Below are 17,861 nucleotides of genomic sequence, written 5' to 3' on the forward strand. Positions count from 1 at the left end.
TACGAGGATTGGTTCCTTTTCGTTGACACTTTTAAGGGTTTAATACACAATAATCAGGAACTCCCGGGAATACAGAAGTTCCAATATTTGAAGGGATGTCTCACCGACGAGGCAAAGGCCCTTATCGCGCCTTTGAAAGTGTCAGACGAAAACTACGAGATCGCGTGGACCACCCTGCACGAGCGATATGATAACAAGCGTGTTATCGTGTACGAGCATATTCGCCTCATGTTGGAGTTACCGCAGATGCAGCGCAAAACCGCGGTGGGACTAAGAAATATTTGTGACGGGCTATCGCGACATTTGGGATCATTGAAGGCGCTAAAGACGGGCGCGGAATCGTGGGATGTATTATTAATTTATTTGATATGCGCAAAGTTAGACCAGGCCTCACTTAAAGAATGGCACCGGTCATTGCCGGAGCACGAACTGCCCACAATGGAGCAGTTCATGCAATTTTTAAGAAAGCGCAGCTGCATATTAGAGTCGATGTCGCATCGAGATACATCGTGGCGCTATGACACGCGGTCGCATGCGAAGGGCGAGGGAAAACGGCACGCGTTGCACGCTACCACGGCGAAAGGAAAATGTGTGTATTGCTGCGGCGATCACGCGATTTACTCGTGCGGGGCCTTCGCCGCATTGACGATTCAACAACGGATATTCGAGATTCGCAAAAGAAACTTATGTCTTAATTGTTTGCGTTCCACGGCGCATCGGGCGGCGCAGTGTACGTCGGGCGGATGCAGGCGGTGCAGTTTGATGCACAATACGTTGTATTTTTTTTCTGAGCGACTCAGTGGAGAAATCTATGCTCAAATCCTGAAAAATAAATTACAGGAATTATTGGAAAACTTGCCACTAATTACACGACAAAAAATGATATTCCAGCAGGATGGGGCTCCTCCTCACTTTTCAAGACGCGCGCAAGACGTCTTAGATAAAAATTTTGCGGACAGGTGGATGGGACGGGGTAGGCCAATTTCGTGGCCAGCACGTTCTCCGGATATTAACGTGCTGGATTATTTTGTTTAGGGCTACATTAAAGCTCAGATAGAAAACGTGCGTGAGCGTACAAGAGAGGAGATTCGCGATGCTATTATAGCGGCCTTCGGTACAATCACGCCGAACATGGCGCAAAATGCAACACAACAAATTGTTCGGAGGACCGACCTTTGCTTACAAGCACAAGGTCGGCACTTCGAGCAATTGTTGGGTTGAATTTTCGCGGTGGATTAGGCCTTTTGGGGAAACCACGTAAAAAAAAACGTGCCGAGCTATCTATCTCACCTCAAGGTGGTGTGGAAACGATAGTGGTTCAAATAATTATAACAAAATTAAAAACGTCTGACTCGGAAAAAATTGATCTCGATCGCGCTTAGTCGTTTTATTTTGCTCGCCCGTTGTCGTCTCGTTTCGCTCGCGCATTGCCGCCTCGCCTCACTCGCGTATCGTCGCCTCGCTTAGCTCATGTATCGTCGCCTCGCTTCGCTCATGTATCGTCGCTTTGTCTCACTCGCGTATCGTCGCCTCGCTTCACTCTTTGCGCGCTAACTCCGCCCATTCTCTTCAGAATACTCGCCGGTGCTTGTCTCTCGCTCGCACAGCTCGCAATTTCCTTGTCCCTCTTACCTATTAATATTTTATTAATTTTCTCGGAAACAAATAAGAATTTTACAAATTGCTATTAAGCTTTTCGATTTTTCTCAACGCGTTCTACCTACTATTAAAAATAAAATACATTGGTCTGGGACACCCTGTATACAGGGTGTCTGGTTGAGTAGTGAGCATCTCTTACAAGGGGATTATCAAGCCGCGCCCCCCGGGATTTTGTTAAAAAAAATATATGTTGTTTGGCATTCCTCCCCGATATACGCGGTACAATAAGTCTTGCCAATGCCCATTAGTTAACGAGAAAAAAATTATTAAAATATTGCGCGTGTGTAATCTACCGAGACGATAAACCTAACTTCCAACTGTTAGCGTGGTCGTGCGTTGAAGGCGCGCGGCTAGAACGCTGGAGGTCTCGAGTTCGAGACCAGCTTTTTTGGGATTTTTTTTTTTTGTTTTTTTTTTAAATATATGTAATTAAAACGTCGCAACAAATATTTTATTTAAATAAATTAATTTCTAGTATTTAATAAAAAAATAATTATTATATACATATATGTTTAATCATACTTTTAATTCATAAAAAATAAAATACTTTATATTACAATATATTATATTTTATTAAATATATATATATATCGCTGTGTGTGTGTGTGTGTGTCGACTATTTCAGTACACCGAGCGATACATGTACTGAAATAGTCGACACACACACACACACAGCGATTAATATATATATTATTTTAATAAAATATAATATATTGTAATATAAAGTATTTTATTTTTTATGAATTAAAAGTATGATTAAACATATATGTATATAATAATTATTTTTTTATTAAATACTAGAAATTAATTTATTTAAATAAAATATTTGTTGCGACGTTTTAATTACATATATTAAAAAAACAAAAAAATCCCAAAAGTTGGTCTCGAACTCGAGACCTCCAGCGTTCTCCGCGCGCCTCAACACGACCACGCTAACAGTTAGGTTTATCGTCTCGGTAGATTACATGCGCAATATTTTAATAATTTTTTCTCGTTAACTAATGAGCATGTACCGCGTATATCAAACAACATATTTTTTAACAAACGCTGATAATCCTTGTTAGTTATAGATAGAACTCGAAAATACAAATAGGAAAGTCCCGTACCATTTTGCAAAATTCTCAATCGTCATTGAGAAAAAAATTAAAATGCATAAAATGTATAGGCGTAAGAGCGACAAAAAAGCTGCGCGTGAGTAAGTACGACAAGCGAATGGCTATAAATGGCGCCGTCACCTGTTGCGCTCACTCACGCGCAGCTTCCTTGTCGCTCTTACACCAATACATTTTATGCATTTTAATTTTTTTCTCAATAACAATTGAGAATTTTGCAAAATAGTACGGGAATTTCTTATTTGTATTTTCGAGTTCTATCTATAACTAAGAGATGCTCACTACTCAGTAGGGAATAAACACGGGTTCTAATCCATGGGGCAATGAGCGGGGCGCGGGGACGGGGGAAGGATCTACAGCAAGAGGAGCGCAGGGAGGGGGAATTTCACAGGCGTAGAGACGAACGAGTCACCCCCCTCTTTTTCTCTTATGTCTCTACGCCAGTGAGATTCCACCTCCCTGCGCTCCTCTTGCTGTAGATCCTTTCCCCCGTCCCCGCGCCCCGCTCATTGCCCCAAGAATTAAAACTCACGTGTCAGCGAAAATTTTACGCACCGCCCATTTTCACACACACCGACCATTTTTTATTACGCACCGGCCATCTTTACGCATCCGAGAATCCGCGCATTGTCCCCGAAAATTAAATAAAAAATTTTAAAAATATAAAATTTTGCTCACCAATTAGTTGGGCCGCTTTCGTTTGACGGACTGTAGGTCATCGTCGATGAACGCAAAGCGCCTCGTATGGCCGCACAAATGTAGACGCTTGTCTACAATGTACGCCCCGTCGTCGCCAACTCTTGGCGTCCTGTCGACGACAACTTCGTCGACTTTTCTTGTACGGACGTACTCGTGCAACCGGTCGCCCTGATATACGTCCAGCAACGCAACGTTATTCTTCTTGTGCGTGTTGCACCACAAACCGCCCGAACTGAATGCGTTTTTCGCGCCTATTTCTCGATTAAAGACGTGATGAATAATCGAATTACACTTGTCCATCACGTTACTCGTTTTGTTCACGACTGGCAGCTATGAGCTCGTCGCATAATCGCGATGCACAAAAATGCTTATGCGAAAAAAAACAAATGCATTTTTTTAATGCCCCTCATTCAATGGTTAGACTACACTCAGGTGACGAGACCATAATACGAGAAATTAAAATGCAAACGTAGCAAGATCAGGAAACGGGCGGAAATCTTATTTTATTAAGAATAGCGGCGCATACATTTCAGCAAAGATAATAAAATAAAAAAATTTTTTTAATATTACTTTATTACATATTTTATATATTTACATTTAAACGCTATTTACAGAAAAGATAAAATATCATTTTTTTACTATATCTTTTTTAACGCTGTATTTATTAAGAAAAAATACATAAGAATGAAATTTTTAATAAAAACATTAATATATTTTTATACGCTAAAGACAAGAGCTAACAGTTCACAATCAATAAATTGGTCTTTATCAAATAAACTGCTAGCACGTATTGCATCTACAACATTAGATTGGTTCTTCACAGCTGAAGCGATGTTTACGAATTGCACATACTTGGCATCAATTTGATTGAGAACTGCAGTCATTCTATTAAAAGTTAATGTGATGCAGTCATCGAGAGTAAGCATCTTGCGATACGTTGATTCAGTCATTAATATATGCACGTGGTTGGATTCCAATCGCAGAAGATTTAAATTATTCATGGTATAGAGTCGAGCTGATACTGAACCAAGGTGTACGAAATCTTCTGGATTTCTGAATTTATTATGAAGAAGATTCAGAATGTTTTTCTGGTATTCATAAAGAGACTTCCAAGCTTCAAGAGATAATACAATTTCATGTCTTCGATTGTCCCCGATAACGATCTCAACATAACTTTGCTGGCCAACGTTCACACCAATTTCCAAATATTTATAACTGGTGGCTGTAAGCGCATAACGTCTGCTTAACAAGCGTGTAACGCGCTGTTTGGTTGAGGTGCTGTAAAAAGTTTTTATATAAAAATTGAAAAAATTTTTGTGCCAAATTAATACTCACACATTATTTGAATATGATGCCGATGATGTGCTAGCTACAGCTGGAACGTAGAAGTCCATTTTTGTATGCAGTGTCTTCAGCGTGAACGAATACGACTAATGCTGTAGTTTAATTTTGGCTTCGAATTTATACACAAGCCCCCACTATAATTGCTATCATTATTAATATAAAATGCATTAATCAGTAAGATTGATTTTTATCGACAATGTTCTTTCTATGTATTATATGCAACACATATGGGGCATATATAGCATGGAAATATTGTATATGTTGGAAGTCTGTAATTGGTGCATGATCTTCCACATAATGCACCGAAAATATCTATTTCATGTTTGACAATAGATTGCATTGTTTCACCATCATTTAAATTAATCATGCATGATGCACATAGCACAGTATTTCCAATTAACGAGCAAAAATAAAAAGTTATCATACAATGTCTGGTTTGCCCATTAAGTGCACGAATTCGCGGTGATTTTAATGTCACACATATGCGATCTTCGAGGTCCTCACTTTGATCACTCACATAGTCACTGTCATCAGGCAATGTGGAATTATCATCATCGTCGTCAGATAAATCTAAGTCTATTAATACATTTTGGCCTCCGTCTTGTTCTTCTTCATCAGATAAGTCCATAATTACGTTTAAATCAATCATTTTTCATATAAAAAATATTTTTTAATTGCGGCTTACATTTAAGTAAACAATTAATATACATATATGCGTGAAAAAACTCGGTGGTTTTTATATTAGCTATACATCGCCGGTGGGTGGGATTATAATTTTGTGAGAACAGCGGCGGCAGCGAATAAGCGCTAAAAGTCGCATGCGTAAAAGCCAATAAGATTATTTTACTGTAGTGAGATCAATGGATATGTATAAAATATGCAAATTATGCATTTTATAAGTTCAAAGCACTGTACGAGAAGAATAAAGGTGATGTATCAGATGACAAATGTTTGCTAATCCATTGTAAGCGCTAAAACGTTGCATATGCAATTTGCAAAAGCTAATAAGTTCAATGCACTGTGAGAGAAGAATAAAGAGATGCATTCGATGAATAAAATGGTAACTGGATCTATCATATAATACCACACATAGTGGTAATTTGATAACTCATTTTGCGAAATTAATAAGTTCGATGCACTGAGAGAAGAATAAAAGTGATGCAGCCAGTGAATAAAATGGTAATTTGATCGATTGCATGTAAATGGTAACTTGATCAATCATTTCGTAGAAATTATAAGTTTGACGAACTCCATGATCTCTGAAATCAGCATATTCTCATTTCGTAGAAATTATAAGTTTAATGAACTCCATGATCTTTGAAATCAGCACATTTATTTGATGCACTGCAAGATTCTCAGAATATATAAGATGAATGTAAAATTATGCATTTGGTGAAAAATGAGAAATTTTAATGTGCCATAAAAATGGTGACAAATGTTTAAAAATATAAACTTAGCAGTTACGTGAAACAATTAAAATAAAAATATCGTTGTGAATGTATAGTAATATGTAATTGCCACAATGAAATCATTGAACTTGCTGAAATGTAAAACTCAGCATTTTTATTATGTGATGCAGTGAAACAACGTATAAAAGTATGGGCGAGTGCATGAGTTTAATCATTAGTCATACATAAATCTTGGGAGTAATAATGGATCAGTTAGAGCAAGAGCTGGTGGCACAAGCAGATCAATTAAATTCAAGTAATAAATTTTGCGTATGGCAGCAACAATGTGAGGAATATATTGAGTCGCTGGAAAAACAAAATCGAAATAAACGCCCAAGATTATCCATCGGCGATCAAAATTTAATTGTTGCGCGTATTGCCCGTATTGAAAGTTTAATAGATTTAACGCAGCGGCGTTTCGTTCACGAAGATGCTGGATATAATTCATGTAAGGCGGGACTTCGATGGTGTAAGATTAACACTGCTTTTAAAAGTCGCATATTAACTGGTGCAGTAGTCAATTCAAAATATATTGAACCTCAACAGTTTCTTGAAGATGCTCGAGACATTGTGCTCAAACATGTGCAAAATGTTATGCGTGAACATCGTAATGTGAAAATAAATACTGTGTTCAATGGTGAATTTGTAGCAGGTGCAAAAACCTCAAATAAATGTGTATGTACGAGAAATTGTGAACTCTTTCAAACAAGTAATTTACAAGAATGGTATAACTCACATGTCATTGAGCCCATTCTTGCATCTTTAGATGAGTTTCAAGAACGTGATAGCGGTTGGGCATTATCACGCATACAAAATTTAATCGTAAATGTAAATAAATACAATCCATTGCATGCTGGGTGTTATATTAAATTACCTCGAGAAATTGAAAAGAAACGAGCAATAATCAATGTGAAATCTACAGATAATGCTTGTTTTGCATGGGCAGTTGTGGCCGCTCTATATCCAGCTAAGGCGCATACTGAACGATTAACATCGTATCCACATTATACAACAGTATTAAATCTTCAAGGTATTGAATTTCCAGTAACTTTAAAACAAATAAAAAAATTTGAGAACTTAAATAATATTTCAATTAATGTATATGGTATTGAAAATAAGCAAATTTTACCATTACAACTCGCTGATAAAAAGAGGGAGAGGCATATACATTTGTTATATACACAAGAATGCAATGCTATTGGACATTTTTCTTTGATAAAAATTTTATCTCGCCTCATCAGTTCACAGCTAAGCAAGACAAACAACAAAAAATACTTTTGCGACCGGTAAATATTAACATAATTTTATGTTATAACATTTTACATTATTTAATGGTATATTAATATACTTTTATTTTCAGATGTCTGCACTATTTTGGTACTAATGAAAGATTGGAAACCTACAGTGCAGACTGTGGAAAAATTAATAATTGTGCAATTATACTACCAAGTGAAGATGACAAATGGCTAAGTTTTAGTAATTATAACAGGAAGGAACGGATGCCATTTGTTGTATACGCCGATCTCGAATGTACTCTGGAAAAGACGAATGTTAATCCTACAACATCTACATATGTGCAGAATCATCATAAGGTATTTAGTATAGGATACTATGTATGCTGTTCATATGACGACTCTTTATCAATGTATCGATTTCATCGTGATAATACCTGCGTCACATGGTTTGCCAAAGAACTTAGAAATTTAGCTCACAATGTAAAGATGATTTTATCTAATCCTAAACCAATGATAGGTTTTACACAGGACAAGCGAGAAGAATTTAAAAAAACTAAACATTGTCACATATGTGAAAAGCCGTTTGCAATCGATGATACGCGAGTGCGTGATCACTGTCATTTAACCGGTCGATACAGAGGACCTGCACATCAAGATTGTAATATAAATTATATGGATTCAAATTGTATTCCCATAGTTTTCCACAATTTATCAGGTTATGATGCACATTTTATTATTAAAGAAATAGCTACAGCTTATGAGGGAAGTGTAGAGTTACTTCCTATCACAAAAGAAAAATATATATCGTTTACAAAAAATGTTAAAAGCACTAATGATGATAGAAATGATTGCATAAAATTACGATTTATTGACTCATTCAAGTTTTTAAATACCAGTTTAGAAAAATTAGCTTCTTTTCTAGGTAAAGATAAATTACGAGTGTCGCGGCGCGAATTTTCTAATTTAATTAATGAAAATTTTGATTTGCTTACACGTAAAGGTATTTTCCCCTATAAATACATTGATTCCGTTGAAAAGTTGGAAGATTCATATTTACCACCGCGAGAATCGTTTTATAGTTCATTGACAGATGAAATAGTATCTGAGAGTGATTATGCACACGCTGTTGATATCTGGCAGCGGTTCTCAATTAAAACGCTTGGCGAGTATAGTGATTTATATTTAAAAACCGATGTTTTGTTGTTGACTGATATATTTGAGAATTTTAGAGACAGCTCTATATCGAGTTATAAACTTGATCCAGCGTATTATTACACTCTACCAGGTTTTACGTGGGACGCGATGTTAAAACATACAGATATTAAATTTGAACTTCTTACTGATGTTGACATGGTTATGTTCATTGAGCGTGGTATACGTGAGGGCTTAAGCCAATGCTCTGGTAGATATGCTTGCGCCAATAATAAATATATGCAATCACATGATTCAACGAAACCATCAACGTATTTGATGTATTATGACATTAATAATTTATATGGATGGGCGATGTGTCAACCACTACCATATGCTGAATTTCAATGGGTTGACAACGCTTCCACTTTCAATGTCATGAGCGTTCCATTAGATTCGTCAGATGGTTACATTCTCGAGGTTGATTTAGAGTATCCGCAACATTTGCATGATGCGCACATTGACTTACCGTTCTGCCCAACGCGCGATAAGCCGCCTGGCAAGCGTCAGGACAAGCTCCTAGTAACCTTGTGCGATAAGAAACGTTACATCATTCATTATCGCAACTTGCAGCAATGTGCTCGTCACGGTCTTCGCATTACAAAAATACATCGCGTATTACAATTCAAGCAATCTCCATGGCTTAAGGCGTATATAGAACTAAATACAAAATTTAGAACGATTGCTAAAAATGACTTTGAAAAGAATTTATACAAATTAATGAACAATGCAGTATTTGGCAAAACCATGGAAAATGTTCGTAATCATGTTGACGTTAGGCTTATAACACATTGGGAAGGTAGATTTGGTGCCGAGGCAATGATTTCAAAACCAAATTTTCACAGTCGCAGTGTCTTTGCTGAGAATCTGGTTGCGATTGAAATGCGCAAACTTGAGGTAAAATTTAACAAACCAATCTACGTTGGCATGTGTATTCTCGACATATCTAAAACATGTTTATATGAATTTCACCATGAGTATATGCGACCGTTATATCACGACCAATGTAAAATTATGTACACTGATACAGATAGTCTCATATATCACATTGAGTGTGAAGACGTTTACGAAAATATGAAACGCGACATTAATAAATTTGATACGAGTGATTATACATCTGACAATGTTTATGGTCTTCCACTTGTCAATAAAAAAGTACCAGGTTTAATGAAAGATGAAAACAACGGTGTGTATGGTAGAATCAGTCGATCTCCAAATATTTTTCAACATAAATTTTATTAATCTTACAATTATTTAACAATATTTAATTTTGTAATTCTCTAAGCGGCGCCCTTTTGGCTGGGCGCCTTTTTCAAAATGCCGAAGACTTTAGTCTTGTCGGCGTTCTCGGTAGCTAAGATGTGGTTTAGTAAGTGTGACCAGGATCGGTCCCCACTTGTCGTCTCCGGGGTATTTGATTGGGAAGATCTCTGCTCTTTCTGTCTGCGTTGCTCCGCTGAACTCTGCTCCTTCTGTCTGCGTTGCTTTGCTGATCTCTGCTCCTTCTGTCTGCGTTGCTTCGCTTCTCCTGAAGGTCTCGGTCTGTATCCCTGCTTCAGTTTTTGTCGTTTCAGCCTGGACTCCTGCCTCAGCTGTGGTTGTCTTAGCTTGATTTCCGGCCTTGGCTGTAGCTGTCTCTGCGTCCTGTCGAGTCCTCTGGAGCGGGCTGTCTATAGGGATGTCTCCAGGGGAAGAGTTGTTCTCCTTCGTCAAGTCCTCTCTTCGGTAGGATCCTAACTTTCCCTCGGAAGTCCTCGATACTTAAGATCCTGGGTCGGTTCTCCTTCTCGCTCTCCGGGGATGATGGTAAGAAGGCTGGAGTTACTATCCTTTTCGCTCTCTTTCCTCTCCGCACTCTTTTATAAGAGATCTCGTTCATTGGGTTACAACACTTTTGCCTTGGGTGCTTCCGTATGTTAGGCGCACACCTCGGCAGGTTAGATCACTTTTTGGCCTCTGACCACTTTTACCAGAGTGGATCATTAGCAGACTTGACCGGTCAACTGGTCCGGTATATGACCAGTTGGCTGGCCATTTTTACTGTCGAGAATTGAATCCGCCTCCAATCCACCTAGCGGAGTGGAGGCAAACTCCCCTCGATGACAGCTCAAGCTGTCATAGTCAATAGGTTATAAAGTTAACCTGTACTGTAGCAGACGACGCATTATGCTGCGTTCACAAAAATGCGTCGACCGCTACAGTGTGATTATGACGGAATTCGTTGGACTTAGAGCAAAAATGAATGCATTGCGAGTTAATGGTAAAAAAGATATAAAAAAGGTTAAAGGTGTTAAGAGTAATGTTGTCACGAAGAAGATAACGTTTGACGATTACACGCGATGCTTACATGAGGAAATAGAAATGACTCGTCAGCAGACGTGTATACGATCCAAGCTGCATGAAGTGTATACTATACGTGAAGAGAAAACTGCTCTAAGTCCATATGATGATAAGCGATATATTGTTCCAGGTTCCATAGAAACTTTACCATGGGGACATTATAAAATACCATTATAAAAAATGTGTAAATAAATACTTCATGTTTCCATTAATTTTTATTTAAATAAAAAAATTTTTTATAAAACATTATTCTTGTGTATCCATGAATTGTGTGAATTATCAAATCCTAACCATTTTACATAAACTTCATTTCCACGTTTTCGCAGCACTTTTTCGACGAGGTATATTCGACGTCGTGATTTTTTACTTTGAGTAATTCATATTCATAGAATCCTCCAGCGATGTGTTTTCCATAAGAATCCTCTAACAAGTACGTTGCGGGATTAGTTTTCCGCACTTTGATGATTTTAAACACTTCGGTAGTCCAATTCGGTGTATAACCTTTTTCAAATAATGTTTTAAACTTGCTTATGCGTACCAAATCATCCACCTTAAATCGCGCTGGAGCTGCGATCTTTATACGGCTGTACACCGTTGCTAAGAGTTTGTTCGCGTTTTCTGGAGTAACGTCGACAGGCCGCATGCCGATAGTTCGATGTCTTCGCATGTTATAATTCAAAACAAGCTGTTGCAGTGAATCGATCCATTTATAATTTCCATTGAGCGTAAATATTTTCCACATATCATTTTTAAGCGTTTGGTTAAACCACTCGACAACTGACGCTTTCATTATGGAGTATGTGGAATAGTGATTAATACCATATTTCTTCAACAAATTCTGCACATTTCCATTGTAAAATTCTTTACCTTTGTCAGTTTGAAGATTATTTGGGCATCTTGCATTATCTCGAAGTATCTTTGCAATCACCATGGCAATTTCGATACCGCTCTTCGTCTTCAATGGCATTGCCCATGCGTGCTTACTCAGCACATCGATAATTGTTAGTATGTAGTGGTAGCCTTTGTTGGCATGTGTATATGGGCGCATCTCAACCAAATTAGCTTGCCATAAGTCATCATATCCATGCACTATGACATGCCTCCGAAGAAAATTTCTTCTTGCTGGAGTATGCAATTCGTTTATCAACTGCCGCTTCTCAGAGCTTATTTTTTCAGACATGTTAGAGCTTTGAGATTCACTGCACTATTAATTCTGCGATAATGATAACGGCAACGGCAACGGCAGCTGTTTAATTCTGTTTACCGCGAATAAATTTATTACGAAGCGTGTTTACCACAACCTGCAGACTACTCTGTAGTATTTCTATTTTCTTATTCAGCTCATCTAGTTGATCTTTTAAAATGCTAACATTCTATTGAACATATCGCTTATTGGCCACATCGGTATCATCCGTAGGTTCCGCCACACGTATAATTTTACGCGATCTCGCATCATAATCGGCGGATATTGTACAAAGAGCGTTATCACGAACAAAATTTATAACTAATGCATTATATTGATAATAATCGACACCACTTCCTTCTCCTTCTCCACCAAGCAATGCCCCAAACTTGTTGATCGGCATTTCAATGTTAAATGAGTGAATTACATATGCATACTTCAATTTATGATAAGTCCAGTCTCGCGAAGTTCTTCGATAATTGATAAAATCTCATTATCGTGAGCGTTATGGCCTGCATGACGTGAAGCTTCGAGTAATCGAAGTCGATCCACAAGCTCGTTTGGATCGTTCCAATGAATGTAATCAATTTTGTTATCATTTAATATCACAGTGCTTGGTATGCCTTGTCCAACTTTTTTATCCAATAATGGAGCGATTATACTTTTGTACTTGTGACCTTTGTTACTCTTTACTTGATTTTGCTCACTGTAATCGCGTTTATGAGCGTTTGTTAACAAAAGTATACTTTTATAATACTGTTTATCAATATCCGCGTAACTGCTTTCATTGGGAAATTTCATAAAAATTAATTCGTAAAGTCCTACCGTCCCAGGATACTTTTTACCATCTATGAATATATCATCAGTTTTATCCAACTCAATACGTTTGCTACCAATCATGGTTCCACTATCGTTGAAATATACTCCATAAACACTATCGATGTTAACAGATTTTTTGCCACTCAGTATAGCACCTAGATATTTCTGTCCTAATGGTCCATAATGAGTCTAAAGAATTTTCCAACCATCAGCTGTTTGCAACTGTTGTCGAATAGATATTACCAGCTGTTCAGTATCCACGGAATTAAAAATTTCATCGATGGAATTAGCGTGTGAAAATTCATGTGATAAATTTCGTTGACCTGCAGTTTTAGATGTCTCATTTAATGTATGTAGATCGGTGTATAATCCTTTCAACATTGAAGATGTTGCGTTTACACGTTTTGGAGTTGATGTCGTTATTGAAGATGTTGCGTTTACACGTTTCCGTTTTAGTGCCGATCTGTTATATTCTTTTTCTTCAGATAATGATATCGGAGACGGGGAGATTGACCGCTTATGTTTTGGTGTCGACACTTCTTCTTCTCCAGAGTAATACAGTTCATTCTTCGGTATAACTGATTCGGCTTCGTTGTTTACAACGGTGTTTTCCACAATTTGTTTCAAAGATTCGACGATGGGTTTAAAATGCCGCTCCAGTGCGATATCCTCGTCCATTTTTCCCGTTTTCATAGCATGATATTTTTTGTGAATTGAATCACTCGTTTGAGCGATTTTCTTTACAATTGTTTCATGATTTTTAAGTTCATTAGTGGTATTCATATCGAGCGCAATGGTTGTCTAATCGGTGTATAAACAACGATTGATTACTCGCGTGTCGCCCCATCGCAAAGTATTCTCTTACAACATCTTGCTTATCACATGCTATGTCATCAAAGATAAAGATGGAATTCGGAAGTGCTTCGCTGGGTGGAACAACATCACTGTTATTTGAAAATGTGAAATAACCAATTTCTTCTATCGGTGTCAATATCTCTTTTAAATACTGATATTTCAGCTGTTGCAGTGATTTTGAGTATACATAAACATTTTCAAATCGTAGCCCATGTGGACTTTCTAGCAGACTTATCAGTACGTTAGTCTTACCACAATTCGATGGACCGCAAATGATAGCTCGAATAGAGCTCGGTAGCATGTTTCCATGCCTGCGTATCTCACGCTCACTTATTAACTCATCGTCAAAATTCACCACCTTAATTGGTGGCGCTTGTTGTATGAACCGCATTCTACTTTCTAAATGAGAACGATATCACTATGACGGGTATATTTATAGCTGTGTATGCCAATTAAATGTTTAGTATTGAAGATGTTTCTGTTCATGTCGGATGATTTTTTACCGACATATAGAATAAGCTTCCAAAATACTTAAAAAATCGATTCAATGATATCATTGAAAAACGTATATTAATAACCCCACGCTGTTTATAAAACTGTGTTGAATGCCTAAAACAACTAAACAAAGTCTATTAAACAGAGCGATCAACGCACTTCCTTTTGAATTACACATACCTGGCTACCATTTTTGTGGTCCGGGAACTCGATTGAACGAACGACTTGCCAGGGGAGATCACGGTATTAATCTATTGGATGCAGCTTGTCGCGATCACGATATAGCATATTCGCGTAGCAGCGATCTTGCTGAGCGACACGTGGCCGATAATATTCTTGCCAATAAAGCACTGCAACGTATTAAAGCAAAAGATTCGAGTTTCGGAGAAAAAGTTGCAGCCACAACCGTATGGGCAGCCATAAAAACAAAAACAAAACTTGGTATGGGCTTACACTCGAAAAGAAAGAAATCGAAGAAAACGACGAAGAAACGAATACTTTCAGTAGCGAAACGTGGCGGTGTTTTACCGCTTTTGCCATTACTGGGTGTTATTGGTTCGCTAGCTGGTGATGCCGCAGGAATCGCAAAGGCTGTAAATGATAACAAAGCTGTGCAGCGTCAACTTGAAGAAATGAAACGTCACAATCATGCTATGGAGGGCCGTGGAGTTTATCTCAGTCCATACAAACGCGGTGGTGGGATTAAAAGAAAAATAAAAAGGAAAAAAAAACGCCGATGCGGAATTAAAAATTCCCAAAGGCGCCACCACCGATTTACAGTTAAAGCAGATAGCGAAACATATGCGCATTCCATATTTTAGAGGTGTTTTTATGCGTAACGCCTTACCAGTTGGGGGAGTATATCGAAACGAAAGCGGTATTGTGAATTTAGATAACGTTGAAGGACTTGGCACCCACTGGGTAGCATATGCAAAGAGAGGAGATCGCGCCATATATTTTGATAGCTTTGGTAATCTTCGACCACCGCGAGAACTCGAGCGGTATCTGGGAAATAATACAACACAAATTGAATACAATTATTCGTCATATCAACGCTATAATCAGAAAAACTGTGGACAATTATGCATACAATTTCTGCGAACGGTAGAAATACAATTTAAAGATAAACATCATACCATGTAAACTCAGTATCAAACATGTCGTTGACGTTCACGTTATCAGGTAAAAGTAGTAGCCTCGCGGTGAGCTACTTTCCAGCTGTTGATTTAAATAATGGTGAATATGAACTTGGGCTGGCAGATTTTGAAACGTATTATACAATTCCAAATGTAAACTTATCAAATAATAAGTTTTATTTCGATAATGATAAAGAGATTGTAATTCCCGATGGGTCATATGAGCTACGTGATATCGCAGTGTACTTGAAAAATGCGCTAGAACAGCATCATATCAATAATGCTGCGAAAAAGAAAACGATCGCGCATGCCAGTGTGAGTGATTACCCTTTGGTTATTCGAGCTAATAATAATACAATGAAAAGTGAAATCAGATGTGATTATCAAATAAATTTCACTAAACCAAACAACATAGGATCATTGTTAGGATTTTCACCAAATCGCATGCTCGAACCACTACTTTGGCATGAATCGGATGCACCAATACAAATTAATGGTGTAAACATTATTCGAATTGAATGTAACATAACAGGTGGCGCATACAGTAACGGTAAACGTGTACACACAATACATGAATTTTCACCCAGCGTTCCACCAGGATATAAGATATCTGAAACTCCAACGCAGATCATTTATCTCCCAGTCACCGTACGAAGTATTACGGATTTGTCGATTCGCATTGTGGATCAAAACGGTCAATTGCTTGATTTTCGTGGCAAAGAAATTACTGTGAGATTACACGTGCGGAGACGACTATAGTAAGGAATGCTCGTTTTGAATAAAACATTGCAAGTGAAACAGTCTAAGTACATAGTTTCCAACAGAAAAAAATCAATTATAAAAAAAACTCTCAGCGTTGAACATTGAATTCTTAAAATCGTTGGGTTTTCGTGTACGCAATATTTAAAAAATGGCTGGAATATTAGCCGTAGAAAGTGAGCCGATCTTCGACGATAGTATTGTTAAAATCGAAACTCACACATACAATCCATATGCTAACACGACATTTGGACATAGTGATGAAATAAGAATACCGATACAACAAAAAGATTTATATACATTGCCATGTGATAGTTTTCTGTATGTTGAAGGAAAATTGTCAGTAAAAAAACCTAATGATAAGTAAACAATTGTGCTCGGAAATAATTGTGTTGCATTTATGTTCGATGAAATTCGTTATGAGCTTAATGGCGTTGAAATTGATCGCAACAGAAACGTTGGAATAACGAGTTCTTTCAAGAATTATATATCATTAACATCTGATAATGCTTTAATACTGCAAAATGCTGAATAGAATGGGCCGACGTCCACTACTGGAGGATACTTTAATTTTTGCATACCACTTCGGATATTATTGGGCTTCTGCGAAGATTATAAGCGTGTGGTTGTCAATGCTTGTCATGAATTAATTTTAATACGCGCCCGCAATGATAATAATTCCATTATGGGAGATTCTACGACTGAGCCTGAGATTGAATTACATAAAGTACAGTGGCGAATGCCACATGTTATGTTAAACGAAGTCAATAAATTATCGCTGCTGCAAACTTTAGACAGCGGACGATATTTAAGCATGACTTTTCGTTTGTGGGATTTATATGAATATCCACTTTTACAGAGTACGACAAAACATTCATGGGCCGTCAAGGCCGCAACACAGCTTGAGAAGCCTCTATATGTTATTTTTGCTTTACAAACTGGTCGTAAAAATATTATGTCTAAATCATCAGCTGTTTTCGATGCTTGTGAACTGACCAATGTAAAACTTTATCTTAATTCAGAATGTTATCCATATGATGATTTGAACTTAGATTTTAGCAAAAACAGATACGCCATTCTTTATGATATGTATGCGCGTTTTCGTAAATCTTATTATGGTTGCCATTACGGTGAAGTTTTTTGCAACATAACCACATTCCTTTCAAATGGATCATTTGTCGTCATCGATTGCTCTCGACAGAACGAGTCAATTAAAAGCGCCAGTGAGGATGTGCAAATAGAATTTGATTGTAAGGAAAATGTGCCTCACAATACTACGGCATACTGCATATTTTACATGACCATATAGTCGAATACAGCCCATTGTTCAATGTTGTGCGGAAAGTTTTATAAAGTTGCAATGTCAACAAAATATTCTTATAAAATAAACAATTTTATCGATGAAAAATTATGTTTTAATGCAATTAAATTGTAATTAAAATCACAAACAATAATAAAATAAAAAAATCTATTTATAATTTTAATGTAAAAATTATTTTAACCTAGTCCTAACTTTCAGGCTCGAAGAATGGATCATGCTCCATATTAAATAAAATTTTCTTAAACCAAAGTCATCGCATGTATAT

The 17,861-nt window shown here is 37.3% G+C and overlaps 2 protein-coding genes and 1 pseudogene across 2 annotated transcripts in view; 1 reads left to right on the forward strand and 2 right to left on the reverse strand.

Annotated features, from left to right (window-relative positions):
• LOC139111719 (odorant receptor 13a-like) overlaps positions 1-17,861 on the reverse strand; it is a 113,830-nt gene that overhangs the window by 51,637 nt on the left and 44,332 nt on the right. The window lies entirely within an intron of this gene.
• On the forward strand, positions 7,595-10,882 carry LOC139111717 (uncharacterized). Its single transcript, XM_070672188.1, has one exon. The coding sequence runs from the start codon at positions 7,762-7,764 to the stop codon at positions 9,928-9,930; it is 2,169 nt and encodes a 722-aa protein (XP_070528289.1). The 5' UTR covers positions 7,595-7,761; the 3' UTR covers positions 9,931-10,882.
• Positions 12,650-14,495, reverse strand: LOC139111718 (uncharacterized; annotated as a pseudogene).

This window comes from Cardiocondyla obscurior, linkage group LG25, assembly GCF_019399895.1.
Source record: "Cardiocondyla obscurior isolate alpha-2009 linkage group LG25, Cobs3.1, whole genome shotgun sequence".
NCBI lineage: Eukaryota > Metazoa > Arthropoda > Insecta > Hymenoptera > Formicidae > Cardiocondyla > Cardiocondyla obscurior.

Excerpts from the sequence above, each read along its gene's own strand:
- LOC139111717 (XM_070672188.1), top strand. The coding sequence starts at position 7,762 with ATGCCATTTGTTGTATACGCCGATCTCGAATGTACTCTGGAAAAGACG.